General features: G+C 47.6%; 1 protein-coding gene across 1 annotated transcript; it reads right to left on the bottom strand.

Moving 5' to 3' along the window:
• Window positions 1-1,781: 1,781 nt before the first annotated feature.
• On the bottom strand, window positions 1,782-9,220 carry TNFSF4 (TNF superfamily member 4). Its single transcript, XM_080348389.1, has 3 exons — window positions 8,496-9,220; window positions 4,058-4,094; window positions 1,782-2,441 (listed from the first exon to the last, which is right to left on the bottom strand). Exons 1-3 carry the CDS (start codon window positions 8,691-8,693, stop codon window positions 2,092-2,094), a joined length of 585 nt encoding a protein of 194 aa, XP_080204515.1. The 5' UTR covers window positions 8,694-9,220; the 3' UTR covers window positions 1,782-2,091.
• Between the last annotated feature and the right edge of the window lie 620 nt (window positions 9,221-9,840).

The raw sequence follows: 9,840 nt of genomic DNA, 5'->3' as shown, positions 1-9,840 counted from the left end.
TGGAAACTGAAACAAAGCTGTAGGGGGGGAAAAAAAAAAGTGTGAAAATTTCATATACTTTTCATACCAGTAAAAAAGTCTGCTCAAACACAGGGAATGTATAATTCACCAGCTCCCCCCCCCGCAAGGGACACTGCAAGCCCACAGGTTACAAAGGAAAGTTTTATTAGCTTTTAGGAAGGGAAACACATTCTCACTTCAGCTGGGAAGCGTGACAATTCCCAGCTTGGGGTCAGAGTGCAGCTGCCTTCGGTCTTGGTGACTGGCAGAGCAGCCAGAGATAAGAGCTAAAAATGCCCCTTGCAGCTGAGGAGGAGCATCCTGCAAGCCGGTCCAGAGCTTCTCAGTCCTGAGATGAGAAAAAACTTTTTCTTGGCACTGTATGAATAACTACTTCAGCCACAGAGGTTTCCCTGGGGCTGTGGCCTGGACCTGGGTAGGGAAGGTCATAAACAACCTGTCAACAGCAGTGTAAAGCATGTGGAAAAGCTCGCCAAGGCCTGGAAGATTTCCTTAGCTGCCTTCAGGAGTGCTCAGCCAGGAGCGGGTCAGCTGGGGAGCTGAGGCAGGTGGCAGCACCATAGTTCTCACGTAGCAGGAACGCTCCAGGGTGTTGGGAGCATCCGCAAAGAGGAGCTCAGTGCTGACAACCCGAAGTCTGAACCCTCCCAGTGTTTCTAAGAAATCTGAAGCAACATTCTTATGCCTCTAGTATAAATACATAAATACTTAAAAAGAAACCCAAAAAACAAAAAACAAACAAAAAAACCCACACATGACTTTGGAGTGTACAGCCAGCAGTGAGATGTTGATATGTTGCTGGAGTTCACTGCAGTCAGGTAGTCAACTTGCCCTTGAAATCTGCCCAACTTCAATCAAACATAGAATTGTCTCTGGTGTGCTCAGATCACATGCTGCCTGCAGCACGGGCAGGGCAGGACTTGTCCTCAGTAGCCACAAGCTGTAAGGAGAAGAGGGATGTGCAGCCAAGGATTGCTGGAGCAGTCTGTGTCTGACTGCAGCAGGCGCCAGGTGGGGTGTGCTTGGGTGCAGAGGTGCAGGAGGTTGTGCCCGTGCACCCCTCTGTGGTGCATACCTGTGTGACAAGGTCTACTTGGGAATGGGTCATGGGAACCATCTAAATCCTCCCAGAGGAAAGCATACGCAGACCTGCAGGTTTCACCTGGTCCATTAGGGAGAACCCACCAAATCCAGAGTCTTCATATTTTTCCAAATTTTAATGTGCCTGGATCATTTTGGGGTCAAGCCAGTTTGTGTGTATATGCTTGAAGGGGAGATTGTCCTTCAACCTAACTCCAAGAGCTAATGTCAAGATGTAAATGTCCCACCAGGTATTCACTTAGCTCAGGAGTCCTCTGCAGACAGCTGGAAAAAGACAGTGGGTCTCTGCTCTTAAAAGCTTCTCCTAAAAATCTCATAGTCACTGCAGGGCTGGACTTTCTGCCATCTGGTACAGTCCTATTAGTTCACTTCAAAATGCCACCTTCCTTTTGTGGCCTTTACCTCTCAGAGAGCATTTATAAGGATCACTGCAAAGGAAGTCCCTTGCCACCTCTTCCATGTCTCCTGCCTTGCTAGGCAAAGGGCTGTTGAGTGAATCGCTTGTCCTTTTCTAAATGGCTTCCAGGCACTTGAGGTATCTTCCTGATTTACCAGACTTTTATTTTAGCAAATATACAGCATATTTGTACTATATAAAGATACTGCCAAGTAAAAAGAGAAACCCAGGATTTCTCTGAATATTAGCTAAGCTTAGGTGACATTCTTTGGCTTTTATTTCTGTTCTCCCCAAGGGCTCCACGGCATCCATTTTTCCCAGTGTTAGAAAGATCCATCCTAGGTAGCAAAACAGCTGCACAGAGCTTCAAAGAGCTGAACACAACATGCACTATATAAAGCCTGTTTGTCCTGTGACTTATCTGCGTTCCAGCAGAGGCTTTCCCCAGCCCCGAGGAGGGAGGCTGGAGCAGTCTGCCTGTACAAGTGCAGCCTGTGAGAACAAGCCTCCCACAGGCAAACAGATGGGTAGGAAAGGCTGTACTTTACATCTTACATTTCATACGTCATCTTCTATAATGGGCAAGTGAGGGGACCTACTAACACAAGGCTGAATGACAATTTCTCAATGGTGGCATTGGAGCTGGTGCACAGGGTGATGTTGTCTTGAATAAACAAGTAGAGCACTGTGGTGAGATGTACTGCAGTGCCGCTCTCCTGGACAGCGGCTTCCCAGAGAGCCTTGTTTGTCTTCCACAATGTCAGCTTGAGCGAGTCCTCCTCATCCAGGTCAGAAAAGTGGATATTCCCCTTCAATGACAGTAGGTAGAGGCCATCACAGGGGATCACGATAGAACCATTTCTGATCTGAATAGAGCCTACTTCAGCAGTGAGATTCACAGCTACTCCTTTGATGCTTTCACCTAGAATGGAAGAAAGCAAAGATGATCCCATGATGACAAATGTCTTAATGGAAATGAGTTGTTTTAAATGGACTGACTTCAGGAAAGGTGGAAAAATATAGGAAAGGAAGAGAGTGAACTAGCGAATAGGGTAGATTTGAACTAGAATGTATAATCTACACTGGAAATTTCCAGGTTTCTGTTTCCGAGCAAGCTGTGCCTTTTGGACTAAACTCCAGTTTATATGAATTATTGCTTCAAGTTTCTACTTGCATGCTACTTATTTACCATATATATGTCTTATTTAAAATATAGACATGTAAGTAAATCATCCCTGTGAGGTTAGGAAGTACAGGTTCCTAAAAAGAACAGAAAATAAAGACAGTAAATAGGAAGAGAAAAAAAGTGATCAAAGCTGGAAGGAGGAGAAAAAGTGCTTTCTCTGGAGATGCTGGTAGCCTAAATCCTTGCCTTCGGATTTGGGGTCTTTTTTTTACAGAAGACAGGCATACAGGACAGAAGAGCAGTGTAGAGATAGAAATGGAAGAAACACATGAATACAGAGCAGTCAGAAGAAATTAAACCACAACTTAGCGTGAAAGGTTCTCTCTTGGAACAAGCAGTAACAGTTCCTACAGCTATGCTGGAAATGTTTCCCTGCTTATTCTCCTGGGATTTGGGCACACCAGCTGAAAACTCCTGGGACATCAGCAGAAGATCTCCTGGCAGACAACATAGCCCCTCTGGGCTGAGACCAAATTTCTCAAGCTTTTTCTCTAGAAACATGGGTTTCTATTGGGTTAAACTCCTTGCTACCTGACAATACTAACTGCAAGTAAAACTGTCAACAGTATTTTTGTAATATTTAAAAATCTTTGTATTTGCTTCTAACGTTGAGGTATGGTATCTGACAAAACATGCAATGAAGTCGGCACGCAGAGCACTGCTGTTTCTGCTGCCGTGTGTACGCTTGCTCACTCTTCCTCAGGAAATCATTTACATTTCTCATAGATCAGGAAATCATTGACTTGTTTCAGAAATACCCCAAGAGCATGCTCTGTGTACTCAGTAGACTCCTGAAAATACTTTCTCCTTCTTTTGCAGAGTGAAAGCTTGTTTTAGTAGCTAGGTAAGAACTTAAGAAATCCACCCAGATTTTTGGATTCTTCTGCTCCGGGAAAGCCCTTTTTGTTTGGTTTTGCACCTGGCAGCAGTGGGTCAGATTTGGCCCCTCTCCCCCCAGATAGCTCTCCCGGCACCGTTCTCCCCCAGCAGAAACAGGCATTGCAGTGATGCAAAGCACTTAGCAGACTCCGGCATTTTATGAGCCCCCGGCTGCCACGGCGGTCCCCAGGGACCGCGGGTCGGTGCGGGGCAAAGCCGGGAGCCCCCCCGGGGGTACCGGTGCCCCAGGAAGCGCCGCGGGAACCGCTGTGGGAAGCCGGGAGCCGTTCCGTAAGTCGGGCAGCGCTGCGGAGAAGCCGGGAGCCCCGCCGGCTGCCGGCGGAAGGCGGCGGGGCAGCGCGCCGGGGGTACCGGCACCGGCGGTACCGGCACCGGCCGAGGGACCGGGGGTTGCGCTGCAGGGCCCCGGGAGCCCTCCCGTGGTGGCCCCCCCAGCCCCGACGCCCACCCACCTGTGTATCGGATGTGAGTCCACGGGATTTTGTCGCTCTGAAAAAAAAGAAACAAGAGAAATCCTCGTTACCGCACCTTGCGGGCCCCTCGAAGCTGTCGCTTTCATTTCGCCACCGGGAGGGGTCTGCGCCTCCGAAAGCGCGGCAGGCAGCCTCAGCTCGCACGGTGGTCAGCTGGCCAGCTCTTTACTTGTTTTTATATCGTTATTATCATTATTATACAATACGATTTTAGAGCAGTTCCTAGCTAGTCTGATTTTCAGCCTGGTGCAGAGCCCTCCAGAGCGCACCAAGTAGCGTTGGTCCTGTTTAGAAAAACATCCCAGTGAATGTAATAGAGCCAGAGCAAGCAATAAGGAAGAACCTCGGGTGCAAAGCCTGTTCTGTGCAATCCCCTCGACTCTGACTTAAAGCCAGGGATGTCTCTTTGCAAAGCTGGGACCCAGCTGTGCCCCTGCTGTCTCACCCCCTCCCGCAGGCACTGAGAGGTGGGTCTGGTTTTATGGTTGCCTGTGCTTTGGGTCAGGCCGTTACTGGATGTGTGTCTCTCAGTGGGTTCCTTAGAATTGCATTAAGATAAGTTTAAAATGAATTTGCATTTTATAACAGAAAAAAGTGAATGCAAATATAGAAGTGTGTATCTTACTAATCAGATATGTGACACACCAAGCTTCTGTATTAGATTTTTAAATCTGAACTTTGCATCTCAAACCCATCTCTCATCTTAACCACAGGAGGCCCAAATCTGCAGTGTCTTCACAACCACAAGTCTTCAGTATTTTGCCCGATTAAAGAGTGAAAGGTTAGCCCCGCTGGTCTGTGTTCTTCTCTTTACTTATGCTATGGCTTTCCTAAGGGAGAAGGTGGTCTGGTGAGATGTGTGTTGGACTGACTTTCATGTATTTGGCCTCACATGTTACAGGAGCAGAGCAGCCCCTTCCCTCTGAGCACAGGGAAAGTGTTGGAACAGGGTAGGGAGTGAGCACAGACATGCAAATCTGCAGGTTCAGTGCTGTGCCCTGGTAAAGACAAGTGGCAGGGAAGGAGTTTGGAGCTGGGCTGCCCTGTGCAGTCTGTGCTGGAGCCTGAGGTGGGTGCTGGTCATGGGAAAGGTCTGCTCTGGCACCCTCTAGTGCTGCCACAGCTGATGCTCTGCTGCTTGCTCCACTGGCAACGCTGGATCTGACTACCAAATTCAAGCTTGTATTGCACGCTGGCTCTGGTGGAGCTCTCTCTGCTGACATTACTGATCCTATCCATTGCCTCAGCAGCTGGAGTCTTACACTTACTCTTTTCTTAGGCACCTAAGTGCTCAAGCATTTCACTCTTTGGCTTAGACAGCTGGGATTTCCAGGTAGTTTCCCAACAAGACCATAGTTAAGCACAAGACTGCTAAGCTTCTGAGGTCAAACAACATCCATCGCAATCTGTCTGATCTGGCCACTGCCGGACAGGGTGTACTAAACACAGGCTGGGTGACAAACTTGTAGTAATTGTAAGAATACGAGCCTTGTTTCTATGAAAGTACATGTTTTACATATCTCTGCCCGTTATTGTGCGATCTCAGAGTACTTTGCAATTATCCACTGGTAAATTCTGCTGAGGACAGAACGTACTGTAGGACTGGAAGGGCATTTGGGAGCTAGTAACAAAGTCACCCCTCTTTCTCTGTTCTGCCTTCTTACAAGGGTGCCAGAAGGGCTGAGGGTGGAGAGGTGCTCCTTACTGACTGCATTAGATTTCCCTGTATCATTTACACACAACATTTCCACATCATTCTTGCCTGTTCTGAATGCCTGAACATGAGGCTTCCTCTTGTCCGGGACATTGTGTCTACAGCTGTGACATGTGGCAGAAGTTTCAGGAATAGGTTTGTAGTGCACAAAGTGCAAATTTCAGCGGACTGTAGCACTTTGTGCTGCTTGAGAGGGCCGTTGTGATCATGTGCGTGACTCCCCGTGTCACACAGATTGCAGACAACTGTGCACTGGAAGTGGGTTGTACCTTCTCCACCCCAGGAGATATTAGGATTATGGCCATGTCTTCCTTATCTACATTAAATCTCTGCATGTACTCCTCCTGCACTTTATCCTGCCCAATTCAGGCAAAATCATCCTGCAACAGATCATTAGAAGCCTTTGAATTCCCAACAGCTGCTCAAGGTTTTTACCTCCCATGCATTTGCCATTGGGGTGGTTTCACACCCTGACTACGCATGTGAGTGGCCTACCCAGGGCCAGATCACAGAATGACAGAATGTTAGGAATTGGAAGTGACCTCGAAAGATCACCTAGTCCAATCCCCCAGCCAGAGCAGGAACACCCAGAAGAGGTTACACAGGAAGGTGTCCAGGTGGGTTTGAATGTCTCCAGAGTAGGAGACTCCACAATGTCCCTGGGCAGCCTGTTCCAGTGCTCTGTCACCCTCACTGTGAGGAAGTTTCTTCTCAAATTTAAGTGGAACCTCTTGTGTTCCAGTTTGAACCCATTACCCCTTGTCCTGCCGTTGGTTGTCACCGAGAAGAGCCTGGCTCCACCCTCGTGACACTCACCCTTTATATATTTGTAAACATTAATAAGGTCACCCCTCAGTCTCCTCTTCTCCAAACTAAAGAGACCCGGCTCCCTCAGCCTTTCCTCATAAGGGAAATGCTTCACTCCATCATCTCTGTTGCCCTACGCTGGACCCTCTCCAGCAGTTCCCTGTCCTTCTGGAACTGAGGGGCCCAGAACTGGACACAATATTCCAGGTGTGGTCTCACCAGGGCAGAGTAGAGGGGGAGGAGAACCTCTCTGACCTACTGACCACCCCCCTTCGAACACACCCCAGATCCCAGCTGCTGTGGCAGGAGACAATTCCAGCAGAAATGGGGACACACAAGTCTTGCAGATGTGAAAACAGGCTATCACTATTTCTTTTTTTTTTTTTTTCCCAACTGTTGCTCAGCTGGAAATCACAACTGAGGCTTGTTCTTCAGGCAGCACCATGACAGGAACCAGGTCACTGTCCTGTTTTGTTAAGAACGATCTGGGCCGCAGACTTTCCTGAGTATGTGCCATGTCATTTGTGCTGTTCTTTCAGAGAACAGTACAGGGTGGGGTTGTTTGGTTTGGTTTGGTTTTTTAGGAGTTGTCAGGTCTATGGAATGTAATCAAATATGGTCTTGCTATGAAAAAACACAGGTACGGGTCTTGGTATTAAAGTTAGCGTGGCGCTCTCCAGCCCTGGGGAGCAGAAGGACACTTGCCAAGATCAGGGACATCCTCTTTGTTGCTCCCACAGACCAGTACTCCCAGCCTGCTGTTCTGATGCTGCTGACTTCCATGAAGTCCATGTCCCTAAATTGTCCCAAAAGTCAGATGGGTAACGCTGCCTCTTCTGCAAACATTTATTGGCCAGGTCACGGCTATCCTACTGAGCTTTGTAATTCCGGTGTGATGAAATCCCCCTGTGTACTGCCTGTGAGATCGCTCCTGCACACCATGATGCAGTCAAAACAGGACATCATAGTTATCTGCTTAAAATAATAGAAACCGGCTCTGAGCCTGCAGTTAGCAAGTGTTTAAAACTGAAAAGGTCCTCTGGTGACTCCCGGGGCCTGGACTTTTTCTCTGCTGCATTCGCTGCTCCTCGATCACCCTGTTTCTGTTGTTTGTGTTGAGGAAGGGAAACTCCAGGCATGTACTGTGTCCCCTCCTCAGCTGCTGCTGTCTTGGGTTTGCAAGGCTCACAGGCAAATCCTCTGGAGGAGGAGGATTTGAATTAACATATTTACAGAAGAGAGAGATACTGAGGGATGAGGAGTCACAACCAGAGTGTGACCCAGGAGAGGTTTCTGCATCTCAAGCAGTGCGATAGCTTGCCCTTCTCCATTGGCTTCCAGTGCAACTTCTCTCCCCAAAGGAGAAGAGCACTGAACTGAATGAAAAGTGTTATCTTTCAACATGTTTTGGGATCATCATTCTGCAGTTTAATGACCACCATGAGACTGAAGTCAGTGAAACTTCTGCAGAGCATGAGGGTTTTCATTGAACAGCAGAGAACCCAGAACATGAGGCCATCCCTCCCTTGCATGGTTACATGCCTGGCTTGCTTCTCTAACAAGTCTAAGTGGGTGGAAAGAACGAACTCTCTGGTAAGATGAAGCACAACAAGCTTTAAAGTGGTACATAGCTCCTGGAGAAGATGTGGGAGGAGAAGTAGCTGGTGCATAAGTGGCACAGTGAAAAGTTGTTGGCAGTCCACCAGCCTGCCAATATGTGAAATGTAAAAAATAGAATGATAATGATTAAGGAAAGGATTAAAAACTTGTGGTTTGAATAGGGATAAGCCTAAATGCTTTTTACTTTTCTTAAAAAAAAAAAAAAAGCAAAAAGCCAAAAAAGCCCATACAAAACTTTACAGACCAGCAAGCAATGGGTTGAACATGGGCTCTTACCTTTGAGGGTTGCAGAGAATTTATACCAAGGTAAATCAAGCAGGCAAGCAGTAATATCCATTGAGCAGTCGCGGACACAAGGTGTAACATGTTCCTAGCCTGTCCTCTTTGCCAGCTCTTCCATTCATCCTCTGCAGGTTCACTTTTGCAATCCATCTGGTCTTCATTTCTGGGCTCTATGACTGGCTGTCCTTCCATCTCAGCCAAGCTGCCAGCAGCTGCTGGGGACAGGGCCAGGAGCACAGCCGGAGCCCGGAGGAGCAGGGGACAGATGAGCTCCTGTCCCAAGAGCAGAGGTGAATAAAGTATCTTCAGGAGGCTGCTTTATGCACACAGAGAAGCAGGCGGGGGAACTTCTTTGTGACTAATCTGAATTTCCCCTTCCTTCCTTCCTTTCTTTCTTTTTTTTTTTTTTTTTTTTTCCTTTTTGTGTGTGTGTGAATGTGGGGGCTGATTTATTGCATCCCAGTTCAGTTTTGAGTAAGGGCCTTTGAAAGTATATGTGTTTATGTCTTTCATACCTTCAGCTGTGGATGTCTTGATATGTGATATTTCCAACAATAGCTAAGAGTTGGGTGGACAGTGCCTGTCTTCACTCAGTCTTTTGTCAGTAAAAGTTCTCATCTTTTTGTTCAGCCTCTTGTTGCGGGGTTTACTGGGTTTACAGGGCTGGCTCCCTCCCTTGTTAGCAGCAGACAATGCTCCTGAAATCTCTTTTCTGTAAAGAAGCAATTAGGAAGGGATGTGGGACAGGTGAATGGCAAAAAGAACTGGAGGGAAAACATGCACTTGCCATTTCTCTTTGTCTTTTGGCTTTAAAGCCATGGGATGCTGCATGAAGGCTAGGAGAGAGAAAATGGAGAACTGCTCAGGGAACATCCCTTTTTGCACCCACTGAAACCTGCAGTCCAGGGAATGCATTTGGAGGAGCATCCCTGGGCACCCAGGCTTCCCTCTTGGAAGAGGACTGCCTGTTCCTTGAGACACCAGCACATCCCCTTCGCTTGGTCTCCTTGTGACATTTGCTTGTGAGGCATGGAGCTGCTAAATGTCAGTTGTCTGCAGCAGGGACCATCTCCTGTGCTTATTTTGGGTGACAGGCTTGTATTGTTTTGGGGGGCCATCCAGCACTGCTCTTTCTGCTGCTCTTTTAGCCAGAAGTTTTTTCTGTTGTAAATTAGCATGTCATGACTGAGGTTAGGTGCTGCCTCTTCCCAGTGAGGATGAAATCCATTGAGAGTGTTATTGTCTGTCTTTCAGGGATGAGTTGTCAGAAAGTTGCCCTTCCTCAAAATGTGCTCTCTCAACCTGTCATGACAAACATGTATTCTGCAAGAGTAATGTT

This window comes from Nesoenas mayeri (assembly GCF_963082525.1).
Source record: "Nesoenas mayeri genome assembly, chromosome: 8".
In the NCBI taxonomy this organism is placed as follows: Eukaryota; Metazoa; Chordata; class Aves; order Columbiformes; family Columbidae; genus Nesoenas; species Nesoenas mayeri.
This window is presented reverse-complemented; position numbering and strand designations above follow the sequence as displayed.

Bases quoted from the DNA above. Each gene is read 5' to 3' on its own strand.
- TNFSF4 (XM_080348389.1), bottom strand. From the start codon at position 8,693: ATGGAAGGACAGCCAGTCATAGAGCCCAGAAATGAAGACCAGATGGAT. The intron at 4,095-8,495 runs GTAAGAGCCCAT...CTTTTTTTTCAG, and splicing joins ATTCTCTGCAACCCTCAAAG to AGCGACAAAATCCCGTGGAC. The intron at 2,442-4,057 runs GTGGGTGGGCGT...CTTCCATTCTAG, and splicing joins GACTCACATCCGATACACAG to GTGAAAGCATCAAAGGAGTA.